The sequence below is a fragment of the Misgurnus anguillicaudatus genome, chromosome 12, assembly GCF_027580225.2.
Source record: "Misgurnus anguillicaudatus chromosome 12, ASM2758022v2, whole genome shotgun sequence".
Taxonomy (NCBI): domain Eukaryota; kingdom Metazoa; phylum Chordata; class Actinopteri; order Cypriniformes; family Cobitidae; genus Misgurnus; species Misgurnus anguillicaudatus.
In genome coordinates this window covers 28,626,371-28,642,496 of record NC_073348.2, presented here as the reverse complement: position 1 = coordinate 28,642,496, position 16,126 = coordinate 28,626,371, and the positions used below count along the sequence as shown (strand labels likewise).

At 38.4% G+C, this 16,126-nt stretch overlaps 2 protein-coding genes across 3 annotated transcripts in view; both read left to right on the top strand.

Annotated features, from left to right (window-relative positions):
- Window positions 1-11,242, top strand: part of med13a (mediator complex subunit 13a) — a 70,757-nt gene extending 59,515 nt beyond the window's left edge. Inside the window, exons 19-30 of the mRNA XM_073874289.1 lie at window positions 371-560; window positions 654-1,062; window positions 1,283-1,502; window positions 1,658-1,849; window positions 3,846-4,069; window positions 4,183-4,325; window positions 4,411-4,569; window positions 5,173-5,358; window positions 5,858-6,012; window positions 6,983-7,147; window positions 7,832-7,932; window positions 10,065-11,242. Coding sequence (XP_073730390.1) covers window positions 371-560; window positions 654-1,062; window positions 1,283-1,502; window positions 1,658-1,849; window positions 3,846-4,069; window positions 4,183-4,325; window positions 4,411-4,569; window positions 5,173-5,358; window positions 5,858-6,012; window positions 6,983-7,147; window positions 7,832-7,932; window positions 10,065-10,197 — 2,277 coding nt within the window. The 3' untranslated portion in view covers window positions 10,198-11,242. The remainder of the gene's footprint in view (window positions 1-370; window positions 561-653; window positions 1,063-1,282; window positions 1,503-1,657; window positions 1,850-3,845; window positions 4,070-4,182; window positions 4,326-4,410; window positions 4,570-5,172; window positions 5,359-5,857; window positions 6,013-6,982; window positions 7,148-7,831; window positions 7,933-10,064) is intronic.
- A 1,299-nt stretch (window positions 11,243-12,541) lies between these two features.
- The window catches only part of ints2 (integrator complex subunit 2), a 35,881-nt gene continuing 32,296 nt past the window's right edge, over window positions 12,542-16,126 (top strand). Inside the window, exons 1-3 of one of the 2 annotated variants that reach the window (XM_055208388.2) lie at window positions 12,542-12,952; window positions 14,500-14,793; window positions 15,173-15,311. In XM_055208388.2, the coding sequence (XP_055064363.1) occupies window positions 14,501-14,793; window positions 15,173-15,311 (432 nt within the window). In that variant the 5' untranslated portion in view covers window positions 12,542-12,952; window position 14,500. Of the gene's footprint in view, window positions 12,953-14,496; window positions 14,794-15,172; window positions 15,312-16,126 lie in introns of both variants that reach the window. The other variant, XM_055208389.2, reaches the window with a different exon arrangement.

The window sequence follows — 16,126 nt, the reverse complement described above, 5'->3', positions numbered from 1 at the left end:
ATGTCAGAAGGGGATAATCCCGCCCCTTAATCTGCACTATCCAACCACGACACTGCCTTTTAGTGCAGAGATCAGCTCATTGGCATTTTAAAGGACGCACCCACAAAGTGGCACATTCTTGCTCACACCTACAAAGTGGCAATTTTAACATGACATAATAAATTATTTATGGTGTATTTTGAGCTAAAACTTCACATACGTACTCTGGAGACACCAAAGATTTATTTTAAATCTTAAAAAAGTCTTGTGAAATGTCCCCTTTAATACACAAGGATGTCTTAAGATATACCAGCATGCATTGTTTTATGTTAATGTCTCTCTCTCTCTCTCTCTCTCTCTCTCTCTCTCTCTCTCTCTCTCTGTCCAACAGTCTTGTAAGCTCGGGCAGCATCGACCAATCTCCAAATTGCATGCTGATGGCATTGTCAGGGTGGGAGGGGCTGCTGCCAAAAAGTTTGCCGAACAACCAGTCAGTGATTGGTTCCTGAAAGCTGCTAGTGGCAGCAGTGATGCGTATGCCAAACTTAAGCTCTTCGCACAAGTCTGCAGACATGACCTTGGTAAGATCCCACGATAGTTATCGACACTTACAGTAAAATTGTCATACAGAATGTAATTGCCATGTCTGATATTCTGTCCATTCCTTTCTGCAGCTCCATACCTGGCTGCACAGTCACTGGACAGTTCCCTCCTTATTCAGCCAAGCCCCGCCCCCTCTTCCACACAAACCTCTTCCTCACAATCTTCAGGCTCCACCAACTCCCAAACCTCAATGGCCCCTGGAAGCTCCGCCCTCAACAACAACAACAGTGCTGCCAGCAACAATGGCTCAGGCTTGCCAGGCACCACCAATAACACCCCCTCCTCAGGCGCTCAGGGCAGCAACATCCAGTCTGCCAAGCCCAGCTCGTTCCCTCCTTTTACGAGCATGGGAGGAGTCCAAGGTAATGGCTCCCAGTCTGGGGCTCTGGGCCAGCAGGCTGTCACCCAGAACTCGAGCCTCTCTGGAGACAATTCAGCTGTCAACAGCCAGACTCAGGGGCCATCCGAACCACCAGAGAGGTACAGATAATAAGCACTTTTGTTGGGGTTTCCTGTCAGCATCATATATCCATTTATTTTGATTCAAGTCCTATCAAATTAACATCAAACCATAAACATAATCATTGATTATGTAACTTATCTGTGTATCTCGCTGCATTAAATCAGATACTATGTTAACCCAAAACTACACATGCATGAATGTGAACTCTATTTGACCTTTGTTCTCCTCTTCCATCAGCACTATGGAAAGAGAAAAGGTCGGCGTTCCCACCGATGGCGACTCCCACGCCATCACATACCCACCTGCCATCATGATCTATATCATAGACCCCTTCTCGTATGAGGAGGCGGAGCCAGGGACGTCACAGTCAAGTGTGTGGACTCTGGGACTTCTACGCTGCTACCTGGAGATGCTGCAGGCCCTTCCAGCTCACATTCGCAACTCAGTTTTTGTACAGGTAGGTGACAGGACTATGTTTAAAGACTTTTTCTTTTTGGATAAAGCTGTCTGCTAAATGAATAAATGTGAATGTACTGCTAACTTGACTAAAACTGGTCAACAATGATAATGTAAAAAGATTTGTTATTAAACATGTGGACCTTTTGTCGATAGATTGTCCCTTGTCAATACCTGCTCCAGCCTGTGAGGAGCGAAGAGAGGCACCTCTACGCCCAGCACCTCAAGTCTCTGGCCTTCTCTGTCTTCACCCAGTGCAGAAGACCACTCCCAGTCTCCACCAATGTCAAGTCACTTACTGGTTTTGGCCCTGGCCTCGCCCTTGACACCGCCCTCAGGAACCCAGAGGTGAGCAAGGGTCTAGCGTCAGTGTTTCACAGAGTTTCGTCATGTTGTTCATAAATACTGAAGCAGCTCGGTTGGTGCAGGAGTGTTTGCTGGTTTCCTGTAAAAAAATCATGAGAGCAGAAACATAAATGATGTAACGTGAGTTTGCTGAATCTGTACTACATTGAAACTTCTAAACACTGATTTTCCTCATTTGAGGAATGATAGCACCGATGCGTTTTGAAGTTGTTTTTGAGGTTAATGGGACAAACACATTAGTTTTTCTTAGGTGCTTTATTAGTAAGGGCATCTTTTCTATAAAAAGGTTGAAAGAGGGCTTTGTAACTGCACAATTAAACAAATGTTATGCAACCATTAAATTATATAATCTGCATTTCCAGTTAATTTAATGGTTAAGAAGTTATTTACCCAGCGCTGTCATCATTTATTTCAACCTCATGTTATTTTAATGGGGCGATATTAAAGTTATTCACTAAAATGGCAGCGTACCGATTTAAAGTGTCTTGTTTCTGTCGTAAAGCTTGTGAATGACAGATGGATAATTGAAGAACAAAATTGTAATTTTTGTCGCTCAGCCCTCTTAAAGCCAATGTTGATATTTGAAAAATCACCAAAACAAACACGCCCCTACCCCAATAGAATCTGGACCTTCTGTTGATAGACCCGCCCCACACATATACAATAGTAGACATGCCCCTTACTGCTGATTGGCCGCAAGTGTGTTTTGGTACTCTGCTCGACTCCGTTTTCCAAGTGATTTTTTTAAAATCATGCACCATGTCTATAAAGGGGCAACGGTGTCAAAACCAAAAGCCCTAATCTGAGTCTCCCACCCTCCCGTGCCTCTGACCACCTCCACAGATCTTCCAAACCAGTATCCCATTCAGACTCTTTAACAGCTCTCGTGCTGTATGAGAACTCAGTGACGTGTGGAGACTGTTACACTGACCTCAGTGTCCTGGAACAAAACCAAAGGGGACTCGCACAACCCAACAGTTCTCTTTCCATTATCTGCTTGGGCAGCTCTGTGAGACCTCCCTAATGGGATCCGGCTTGCATGTTTTTGCAGAGGGATTCGAACACTTCATGTGCGCTTCTTTCTTAGCGGAGCTATTCGTAAAATCCAATTTTCTCTTTGCCCTTGGTAGTACTGTTCACCACTTCCTGCCACTCTTGAAAGTGATGGGACTACTTGGTAGGGTTTTTATTTGAATTTAGGGAAAAAGGGGTTATGTTGATGTGTGCCTTGTTGTGGCTACCATAAAGGCTCCTATAGACTGTAGACAGGCGTGTTTACGAGATGTAGTTGACCGGTATACTTTAGGACAGTGCTTCCCAGTCCTTGTCCTCGAGTACCCCCTCCCAGAAAGTTTTCGATGTCTCTTTATTTAAAACACCTGATTCAGCTCATTTACCTACTTCAAGAATGGTTAACAGGTCTCCCTAATTCTGGATTCACACCAAACGCTGTAGAGGCGCAAAACGCTTGAACATTTTGAGTTTACTCACTTCATTTGCGCATAAAATTCTAGTCATTCTCGTCAAATTCGCATCATGGGAGGGGCTTCTGCGACTCTGCTCGCTTCCTGTAATCATGTCACTACTAGAGCAAGCTCCTGATTGGTTAACATGGCGCGATTTTAGACACGCGAATGAGGCGGATTCACGTCTACCGTTAAACGCCTCATTCGCACTATGAGACCTCCAGGCGCACGTAAATGCGTCTTTACATTGACTTAACATTGAAATCACTCATGCTTGACGCCTCTACCGCAGCTGGTGTGAACGCAGCATAACAAGTGGATAAGTTAAATCAGGTGTTTCATAATAAGGAGACATCTAAAACATTTTGGGAGGGGGTACTCGAGTTTTATCCCTTTACGGTTAAGTCTAGAGTCTGTGGCAATCCACTTGTCTCCTCTTCTTAATCTTGTTTATGTAAATACAACCTAAATTGTCTCAGTCTTAACCTTTGACATTTGATCTTTTGCAACAGAGACCGGAGTGTATACGTTTATACACGCCGCCATTCATACTGGCCCCCACAAAAGACAAGCAAACAGAGCTGGGCGAGACTTTTGGAGAGGCGTCTCAAAAATACAACGTACTGTTTGTGGGCTACTGCCTGTCACATGACCAGAGATGGCTGCTGGCCACATGCACAGACCTGTTTGGAGAGATTTTGGAGACCTGTATCATCAGCATAGATGTACCCAACAGGTGAGTCATTCTCAAGAACAAAAAATTCACTCCTAAAGCTATAAATGACATAAAATAAACTTTACAATATTTTACATTTGAGAAATTTTAATGTTGTCTGCTTGTCATTTTAGAGCACGGAGGAAAAAAGGCTCCGCCCGCAGGCTGGGCCTGCAGAAGCTTTGGGAGTGGTGCCTGAGTTTGGTTCAGATGACATCATTGCCATGGAGAGTGGTGATTGGCCGGCTCGGACGAATAGGTCATGGAGAGTTGCGAGGTAAAAATACAAACTTCCCTATGTGAGAATTTTGCTTGCTAGTTAAGCAAAACTTCCTAATCTTTGAAAAATCTTTTCTATCAAGACTGGAGTATTTTACTGAGCCGTCGGAATTTGCAGTCCGTGTGTCGGAAATTGAAGGAAATTTGTAGAATGTGTGGGATCTCGGCAGCTGACACTCCCAGCATCCTTAGCGCCTGCCTGGTTGCCATGGAACCCCAGGGCTCATTTGTCATAATGCCAGGTAAGATCACACTTCCAGTTTCTCTCCGTATGGCATGCATGTGTCTCAATCATATGTTGGATTCTTTTTCTCATCACTAGTTTTTTTGAATTAATTTTCTTTGTGTTGCAGTGTAGGAAATGTAAGAATTTTACTTCAAAAATAACATTGCACTGCTGTAGTCATGCGTCTCTTTGTCCGGGTACGTGATTGATAGCCTCAGTGTGTCATAACGCATGTCTCTGCTGTCCCTATCTGATATACACTCTAGTGTGTGTGTCTCGATCTCATAAAACACCTTTCTACACTCCTATTGATTCCTGGGCTGGTGTGATGATACTGAAGATCGATGGCTTTATTTGACGAAAGCTTCATTCTGTCATAGTATCATGATGTATTGGATCTAATGGATTTTACCCATCACTCGTAGTACTTGAAGAGGAACGGAGGTTTTTCTTACTTGGATGCCTATGCAAGGAACTCAATATTGTAACAAACAGTTTGACTTTACATTTGTTTCAGTCAAACTAAATTCGTTGATGAAAGTCGTCTGTCCACACATCCTTGTTTTATTGTTGAACTTTTCTCGTTTTTAATATTTTCCGTCTCTTTTTCTTTTTCCAGACTCTGTGTCAACAGGTTCGGTGTTCGGTCGCAGTACGACTCTAAACATGCAAACGTCCCAGCTAAGCACTCCGCAGGATACGTCTTGCACACACATCCTGGTGTTCCCCACCTCAGCCTTTGTGCAAGTCAACAGCTCGAACTTCCATAACGAGAACATCGATTTTGCTCTCAACACCGGCAATGGTGAGTGACAAAACATATTGCGCATATTCTAATAACGTAGGTTAAATAATTTTAAGTTAAATAATTAAGTCATGTAATTGATTTGATGTTTACATTTAATTAATATTTTAATTTTATAATTTTTTGAAAGTTATTATAATTTAAGGCCTTATTTTTGCCTGGCATACATGTTGTTTGTTGCTTAAAAATAAAATGTATTGTGGCCAGTTGAAAGGTTGTTGTTTGTATATGCAGATATTTGAAAATAACACACATTTAAGTGTTGCAATGGCAATACTGCAACACCGTGAAACCGTGGTATTTTTGCTTAAGGTTATCATAAAGCCAAAATCTCATACCGGCCCATGCCTATTTGTAACTTGTAACCTGCTGCCTGTGCTGGGAATGCCTATCAGATATAAAGATTTGATCAAACTGGAGCTGCTGCTGTTTTATTATAGCAAAAACTGTATAGAAATACTACAATTAAAAATGCATAATACATTTTTTTTTAATCTAGATCCAACAGACGCAATTGGAGGCATCTTTGACCTACTGGAGCAGGAGAATGATCTGGTTGATCCAGACCTCATAAATATCTTACCTGCCTCACCCACGACCTCCCCAGTCCATTCACCGGGTTCCCAATACCCCCATGGAGGAGATGGGAGCAAGGTACACTAGAAGCCTAAAGAAGTCAATCTACACTAACATTTACATTTGGCAGATGCTTAGAAAGCATGGAAATATATAGCATGAACATTCTGGTAGATCCTTCCTCTTTACAGTCCCTCCAGAAAAACTTGATTATGCGATCGCATGATTCCATGCAAAATCAGCCGAAATCTGCATATTTATGCGGGGGCCGCATTTTATTGAAATACGCCGCACTTTCGCAGCATAAATTGCAGATTTCTGCACGCAAAATATGCGGGCTTGCATTATTTCATAATCAACACATTTTCGTAGCAAAAAGTCATATATATCTCAGCAGAAAGTTGAAAAATGTTGCATTTACTTCACACATGCGCAGCCATGTCCCCTGTTGTCATGGGAATGTTAGAAAGTGACGTCGGAGCCAATGGTGTAGTGGGCAGCGCTCCGACATATGGTGCAAACGCACTTCCGGCGACCCGAGTTCGAATCCCGGCTCGAGGTCCTTTGCCGATCCCATACCCCTCTCTCCACCCTCTACTTTCCTGTCGTCTCTAAAAATCTACTGTCTATCAATAAAAAGGCAAAATGGCCCAAAAAAAAAAAAAAAAAAAAAAAAAAGAAAGTGACGTAATTATGCGATGTGAACATCAACGAAAAGCTTAAAACATTTTCCAAACAAGTTCCCGCAATTTTGGCAAGTTTCCACAATTTCAAAAATATCCAGCATATTCCATCTAATTTTTTTAAGAAACGTGCCGCAAGATCAAGGATTTTTGCTCGCAACAATCACAAAAAACTCAGTTTTTCTGGAAGGACTGTCTTTAAAAGGAAATCATCTGCAACCCCCCTCCAAGAAAAACTAAATATTAACTTGATCATATTGATAAATGTTAAATATGTACATGCATAAATACACGCTTATAGTTGTGTATTTTTAACATCATCTCTGTTGCTTTTAGCTCATCTCTGTTTTTGTTGTCCTATTCAGGGTCAAACTACAGACCGCATGGAGTCTCATGAAGAAGCTCCCAATATTCTCCAGCAGCCATTAGCTCTGGGCTATTTTGTGTCCACAGCTAAAGCGGGTCCACTGCCTGACTGGTTCTGGTCTGCGTGTCCACAGGCACAGAACCAGTGTCCGCTTTTCTTAAAGGTAACAACACTTTTATTTCTTTTAACTTATCCTTATATCGTGATTCAGATATTGTGCACTGGAAAGTTTGTTTTTTAACTGATTTGTGGGACACCATATTGAATTTTGGCTTCTTGTGAGACTGCTTTCATCTACCTGTCATACTTGGCCGTCTGTTTTTCTTTATTATGCAACATTTATAGAGAATCTAGCAATGGCGGACTTTTAATACAGTTTGAAGGGATTGGCCTAGGCTGCCTTGGTGTGTTGAGAGCATGAACTAAAGCAAAGGATCTAATCTGAAAAGCAGTTTTTGCTGACTTGATCAAAATTAAAATGTCTAGTGAAGGAGTCGGCAGTGTCGGTTCTATAGATTTTAGCTCCAACCCTGATAAAACCTTGCTTACCTGTAGTTTTCAGGTGACTCATTAGACCTTGATTAGTTGTTCAAGTGTGCTTGATTAGAGTTGAAGCTAAACTCTGCAGGACTACCCCTGGTCTAGAGCAAACTGTTTGCAATAATAGAAATTTAAGCCGAAGTTTTAGTGCTATTGGCATTGCTTATGCATTAGTAGGCTTGTCATTCTAATCCATAACAGGACACAACCATGAAAAGAGATACTCTGCTTTGTATCTTGTTAAGCATAGTGTGAAGTGAAGGGTTTTGTAACAGGACTAAACTTTCCCTTCGCTTTGTCATTTTAGGCCTCTTTACACCTCCATGTGTCTTCAGTGCAATCGGATGAACTCTTGCACAGCAAACACTCTCATCCTCTGGACTCCAATCAGACCTCTGATGTTCTCAGGTATGCATGATGTTGCTGTCACAATTTTTTTTTTTAATGGCTGATGTAGTATCTACACTGTAAATAAAGGATTTATAAGTTACCTGGTTGCCTTAAAATTTTGAGTTGATTTGACTTAAAGAATTAGTCAATTTTCTTAAAAGAATCCAGATGATTTACTCGCCACCATGTCATCCAAAATGTTGATGTCTTTCTTTGTTCAGTCGAGAACAGTTTTAATGCAGTTTAAAATTGCAGTTTCAGAGGACTCTAGGCGATCTCAGGCGAGGCATGGGGGTCTTATCTATCAAAACGATTGTCATTTTTGACAAGAAAAATAAAAACTATGCACTTTTAAACCAAAAATTTTCATCTATCTCCGTCCTGTGACGCGCCAGAGGACCTCACGTAATTGCGTAATGTCGTGGAAAGGTCACGTGTTGCATACATGAAACGCACATTTGCGGACAATTTTAAACAATAAACTGACACAAAGACTTAATTATTATCATTCCACATAAAACAACGTCGGAACGGTCCTCTTTCTCCACACTTGTAAACACTGGGGTGTAGTTTGGCATACGTCATCTGTGACCTCTTGACGTGATGAGGTACTGCGTGAGGTATACGAGAAGTTGTAGTTTAAAACATCAACAATGTCAACAATGACAGTCGTTTGCTAGATAAGACCCTTATGCTTTGAAACTGCAATTTTAAACTGCATTAAAACTGTTACGTGTTGGGGTCCCTTAAAGTCCATTAAAATGAGAAAATCCTGGAATGTTTTCCTCAAAAAACATAATTTCTTCTCGACTGAACAAACAAAGAAAGACATCAACATTTTGGATGACATGGTGGTGAGTAAATTATCTGAAATTAAAAAAAAAATTGACTAATCCTTTAAGGGGGGGGGCACAGTGGCTTAGTGGGTAGCACTGTTGCCTTACAGCAAGAAGGTCTCTGGTTTGAGGACTTTCGGTGTGTAGTTCGCATGTTCTCCCCATGTCAGCGTGGTACCTTCCACAGCCAAAAAAAAAACATGCAAGTTAGGTGAATTGAAGATGACAAATTGCTCCTCCCCAACTTGTTTATGTATTAATTTAAGTGCATCAATTTGTGTATAGATTAACCGGTTCTCGCCATGAATATAGACATAGATGCTGGAATGGCATGACGAATAAAGAATTAAAGAAAGATTTGATTTAAAAATATTAGTTAACTCAAAAATGTGTAAAGTTTTGAGAAACTTTTTTTACAGTTTTTTTTTTTTTAAAGTTGCCCGCCAACATTTGTTGTGATTTTCACAAAAGTTTAACCAAATGTCTTTCAGGAAAATTTTCTTCTAAAAATATATAAACATACAAATATATCAAATGAAAGAACAGACCCTCTGCTTTCAAACAAACAATAAACAAACAAAATGGGGGGGGGTGTTTCATCATACACTCTAAAAACAAACGGTGCTATATAGCACCAAAAGTGGTTCTTTGCTCGTAATCATAGAAGAACCGTTTTTAGTGCCATATAGCACCGGTGAAGCACCTGTGTAGAACCATATAGTGCTATGTAGAACCAAATGTGGTGCTATAGTGGTGCTATATGGCCCCTATATGGTTCTACACAGGTGCTTCACCGGTGCTATATGGCACTAAAAACGGTTCTTCTATGGTTACGATTCAAATCAACAGTTTTGGTGCTATATAGCACCGTTTGTTTTTTTAGAGTGTACCTATTTTTTTTTGCTCTGCTTATAAACTCTTAAATATGGATATTTTTCTTTAAAAATATTTTTTTAGCAAAAAGCTGAAATAATTGCATTTTTGTGAAGGAATTTGTTAGAGATCCAATTCAGAATGATTATCAAAACATACACAGAATTTAAAATCAGTAAATAATGTTTTGGCTTCAGTTTTTCCCTAAATTGGGTAAGTGTGGATAATAGCGATATTGCAGATTAACATAAAAATTCATCAGGAACACGTTTCTTTTTTAATGCAAATGTTTTCTCTTTATTGACAAGATAACTCGAGATAACTTGTCAATTGCGGGAAAAGAGTTATAGTGCATTTAGCAACCACATTAAAAACACTTATTTTGTGTCATCTGTCCTTTAACGGTTCTGATTTTAATTGACACAAATTTCTGCTTTGCAGATTTGTTTTGGAGCAGTACAATGCCCTTTCCTGGTTGACATGTGACCCTGCGACCCAGGACCGCCGCTCCTGCCTGCCCATACATTTTGTGGTGCTCAATCAAATGTACAACTTTATCATGACCATGTTATAACAAACGGCGAACAAGACCTTATCAGGGATCAGAAGAGGAGAGAGAAGAAAAGGTGGACTCCAGAGGGATCTATTTAAAACCAAGAGATATAACTACAGTGCTGGACTTTATATGTACATGAGTTATAATGGAGATGATCTGGGTAGGCAGTCACTACACCTGAGACCCAGCACTGTGGAGGAGAATCAAGCTTCTGGTGTTATAACACTCACTCAGAAAGAGAGAAAGGATTCGGTAAAGGAGGCCTTGAATGAATTTTCAGGTGTGGAGGCCAAAGAAAAGGCAGAAGGAAAATGAAAGTGCTGACTGATGGAGTGATCTCAATCCCTGTTACTATGACGATTTCATGTGGCGACCGTGGATTCGGCCAGTTTTTTAATCAATGTGTATGGAGAAGTTATTTGTATAGAATCTGATGGAAAGAGGGACATGAGCTCTACGAAAATAAGAGAATGAATTTTTGGTTTTAAGACCTCTTATTCCCTGTTTCTTTTGGATGGAGTTATATCCAAATGAAATGCCTGCATCTGTCTTATTTATTGTAAGTTTTTAAATGTATAATTTGTCTGATTTCTTAACCTCTTTTATATATAAAAAGTTCTAGAAGGTTTGTATCGCCTTCCTGCTTTAAAGCAATTGGTCAAAAATATATGTAATCGTCTTAATTACAAAAACCAAGAAACAAAAACCCACTAAAAAGGTGAATAAAATAAAGTTGCAGTAGGATGCTTTTAGAGTATTATTTTTTGTAAGGGAGACAGATTATTTGTATTGTCGCGATGTACAGAGAAGACCGGACGGGGGATTTCTGTCCACGCCTTTGCGTGTGGATACAATTGTAGCTAAACTTTAGCTGCACGGGACTTGTACAGCAATGAAGTTCACTGTGTTTAAAAATAAAGAGGTACATTGTCGTATATTGTATTTTATACCACACATTTAGACACAAAAACGAAAAACTGCAATATATAAATAATTATATATGAATGCCGCACCAGCCTTGGGTGGCACTGCTTCTGTTTTAGGAATAAAAAGACTCAATTCATTTTTCATGTGCTTGTGTTTATTTGGATGTGAAATCTGATCGTAATGATGGACATGTGCGGCTTTCATTAAAATCATAAGTGGCTAATGAAGACCCTATAATATGTTTAAAGTTCATCCACTTTACCTCACCTTGCCGTCCATAATTGGCACTACTGTTTGCACCATTTTTAAGTAGATCCAAATCACTTTTCTTTGAATATGACAAAGAAATGTGTGGTGTAAATGGATTTTAAAAGTGAATCTGGATGCCTGTTGGAAATGCAGTGTTTGTGCACAGAGAAAGATCTATTTCTTGTATCTTACTCTGTTCAGAATAAACTGTATGCTGATATTCAATGACCCGGGGATTTCTCTTACATTGCAAACCAAGTCTACACACTTTTCAAATGCAAATCTGTTATGCACACAATGGAAAGGACTCAGTTTACAATGCATAGATGAGTCTTCACAAGCTACACCATGTCTATATATATTTTTCTATAATTTATATTCATAAGTTAATTTCCAACTACCACAATTTAGCCACAATTTACCAAATCTTCAATAACTAGTTTATAAAGTTTAGGCTACCATATTCATGGCCAATACCTTATTTTTAATAAGGGTTCAAATATTGTTCTTAAAAATGATAAAACATATATAAGCATTACCTATTTGTGAATTTATTTTTTATGAACTACCATATAATAATGTAACGATATATAAGAAATATTACCCTTTTTTTTCTGGTAATGGTGTAAAACCAGCATTTTATAGGAATCATCAGAGGTGAACACTACTTGAATATTTTAAGTACATTTTCCAAGCATCTGTGCTTTATCAGAGTGTCTGTCTTGGGAAAAATTTACTTTACTAAAAAAAATGTCACTACATTCTAAAGCGTAGAATCATACTGTGTATTCCTTTATATTGCATATTAAAATTTATTAAATACCTAATTACATAAAAATTGTGTACTTTTACTTTTCTTGAGTAAAAGTACAAAAGTACTTTTTACTTAAGTAAAAGTAAAAAAAAATACTATATGTACTTAAATATTAAATATAAACCAAAAACTTGAAATTATGAAATGTAGTGAAGTTAAAATTATGATAACATGCTTTAGAATGTATAAAATACGATATACTTAAGTATTTTTACTTTCTACATAAACGTACATTTTTAAGTAGTGTCCGCCTCTGGGAATTATGAACACTTCAGTTTATTATTTTTTTTAATGTTATTATAGCTCTTTTTTTACAATGCGTCTTATACAGTACTTAACATTTTAACGTGTCCTAATATTGAACTGTCTGGGTAGTAGTGTAGTCGGTAGGCGGTTCACTAGGTTTTGAAACACAGCAAGAGTCCGTCTCTCATGTACACAGCAGAGCGGATGAGGGCTCGTGCTAAAATCATTAACTAAACGACATTTTAGCTTGTTATCTGTAAAACGTTTAACGGACATATCGTGTTTAATACAACATACGTTGGTTACTGAGGCACAATCACTCTTATTACAGCATTTTAACGGTTAGCTTGATCAATGGATGTCTTGATTAGCGGGGTAACGCTAGTAGCTAGCCTGTTAGCTACACGGTGAGTTAAATTGTCCTACACCGACAAACCTCAACTTCCTGTGGGCGTGAGAATCACAAAAGACCGTGGCCTCTCGGGCCTTACCGGGGTGTGTGTTTTCATTGTAACCAGCTGTACCGGTAAACTCCAGGTAAGATTACAACTGCTCGCTTTAAGGCTCCTTTATGATGCATATACACTTTTGTTATATTTTTTAAGCTACTAATTTAATCTATAGCAGTTAAGCACAAGTTACACATTAGTAGATAGCAGGCAGTGTTGTATATCATACATTCAATACACCCCATACATACTAGGTGCATTTAAAGGTTTTAAATTGGACTTTTAAAGCATTAACGCGGTGAATTTTTATTAAAGATAATTTAATAATTAATGCATATTTTAATAAATGCACAAAAAGCAAAGTTAACTACGTTTAACCTTGTTATTAGCCATCTGACATTTATCAAAATTTTTGCAATAAATTATGTTTACAATTCTCCACATATAAAATGCAGTAACCCACCACTTTTTAAAAAAAGAAAAAAAAAGTTAGAAATGAGTAACTGGTAACACCTTATACTGAGGTATTTAACCATTACCATATTAATGTACCACAGTGTTCACAGAGTAGCTACTTAACAGGGGGCTGTCCAAAACCCGGTGGTATTGTTGTTTAGTTTAGTCAATTAGTGTGGATATTAGTCACATCTGTCATCAAAGAAAGTATACAAAAATAAAGATGTATTCAAAAAATCTATATATACTATTTAAAGGATATCCAATAATGTATTTATTATGATTTTATAGTAATAACAATCACATACAGTGTCACTTCACAATGTTATTTTATTTATCACTTACAGTAGGTATGTTGCTAAAATTTTCAAAATGGTTAAATGCTAAAACTAGTTGTTCGGATAGAAAGAGCTTGAAAAAAGCTTTTAAATGAGACCAAGATCATGTTTATGGGTTCAAGAATAACAAAATACTGGCCATGTTTTCCATTAAAATTCAAGAAAATGTGTGACCGAATCATGAAAATTATAAAGTTTTTTGCTATAACTTTTTTTAAATTTTTGAGATATTGACCTGAATCTTTTAAGATAAACTGTTACTACTGTTACACCAAATAACATATAAACAGACATCTACTACATGGCTATACGTCTGCTTCACATTCTTTGTCCATTCAAGCAGATTTTGGGGGTGGTAAAACTCCCGTGGTCGTCGTTCAAATTTATTATAATTTCAAGAATGTCTTTACTCAACTTCAGCAAAAACAACCACGATTTTATAAACACCAGACTTTGGCGAGCGTGCACGGCCAGTAGTTAAACATGAAAGGTGGTGACTGAAAACGAGAAGGTACCTATGCTTCTTCCGCAGGTGTTAACAATAAAAACTCAGAAATTTTGCCATCAACAAACCAGCAGATGCATTATTTTCCACAACACCGTGCTCCGCCTGAGGAAATCTTGAATTTCGTTGAGCGGAACCAAAAAGTCAGCCGCGACAGCGGAGTTAGCAACATACCTACTTACAGTGCATTCAATTTATCAAGTATCTATTTTCCCTAGGGATCGAACCTATAACCATTTGAGCTAGAAGAACATCTGTTTTCCTATGTAAAGCTACAGGTGCCTTAACTATCTGCTATTTCTTTATTCTCGTCTACTTTTTCTTTCCACCCAGCAGAATGGCAGACAGTGCCTGTCTTCAGTTTGTGAGCCCGTATGCCTTTGAGGCCATGCAGAAGGTAGATGTGGCCAGACTGGCAGCTCTGAGTGATCCCGAGCTGCGGCTTCTTCTGCCCTGTCTGGTGAGGATGGCTCTCTGCGCCCCTGCTGATCAAAGCAACGCCTGGGCGCAAGACAAGAAGCTCATCCTGCGACTGCTGTCCGGGGTGGAAGCGGTGAACTCTATAGTAGCCCTGCTGTCTGTGGATTTCCATGCTCTGGAGCAGGACGCTAGAAAAGAGCTGCAGCTCAGGTGGGTAGACGTTTTCTTGTGTATTGAATTTGAGTCAAAGGTTTGACTTGTGGATGTTGAAATGTGATTGTTTACATATCTGATGATTGATTTTGTTTGGGCACCGGTAGATTTATTAGCTGCTATTAAAAAACTGTTTTTAGGAGTGTAATCTAGTGGTCTGTTAAACACTTCTTAAGTTTTTGTGGCATAGCCTAATGTGAAGACAATGGCTTATGAGATCATATTTACTTCTTATTTAGACATCATAGAATGTGCTTTTGATGCCCAAAATGAATGTCTACCTTTCAGGGTTTTAAAACAGCCTATGATTATAAGCTACAGTGTTGTAATATTTTAAGATCCGGTTCCTTTATACTGAAATTTGTCTTCCCTGCAGGCATAAGGCTGGAGGCTCTAACACTGAAAGCATCTTGATCTCTCAGCTGCAGCATGGATTGACTCTGGAGTTTGAACATAGTGATCCTCTTAGGAGACTTCGACTGGCTCTCAGTGAGCTACTGGCCATTATAAACAAGGTTCAATGTCTTTTATTACTCTTGCATCTAAAAATTAGTTTATCTGATTGTAAATATTTACATTTAGGCATTTAGCACACGCATTTATTCAAAGCGACTTCAAGGCAAATCAAGGCAATAATACAGATAAGTGCTTATACCAAGTTACATGTTTTCACAATTCCGAAACAATACCTGTTGAAAGAGAGAGTTAGTTATATTAAAAAAATTAAGACTTTATAAACTGATTTTTCCATTTCAGAACATCTAAATATAATTTTAAAGGTGTTTTGTTTCTCAAAGATTCAATATGAGTTTGGTTCCAAAACGCAATAAATCCATTTTGACTAATTTCAATAAAAATGTGTTTTCTATACCAAGAAAGATGAAAGCCACTTTCTGTTACAAACCTTCACATAGCATCTTTAGGTTATAAAAACATAAAAAATTCAAATCCATAATTTGATTTTCAAAGATTTATTACAAAAACAGATGATTTTTTTCTACAAAATGAAATAAATCAATGACAAGTTTTTTTTTCAAAATGCTTTAAATCTATTGAATCAGTATATAAATGTGCATTCATCTTTGCCATGTTATTTATATATTTAGTTGACTAGTGATATACACTGATAAAAAATAAACATTAATGGCATTAATCAAAACACTTACTATGTCATATTAAGAACACTGTAATTTTTGGGACGTTGTTGATTAACTTTTTTGACAGCGATCAGCTGTGAAATGTTTTGGTTCTGCTCGATTTTTGCTGGCTTTGAGTAAAATTATGGAAAGTTTTTCATAGGATCCCCTGGGCTGAATGTGTTAGCATGAGA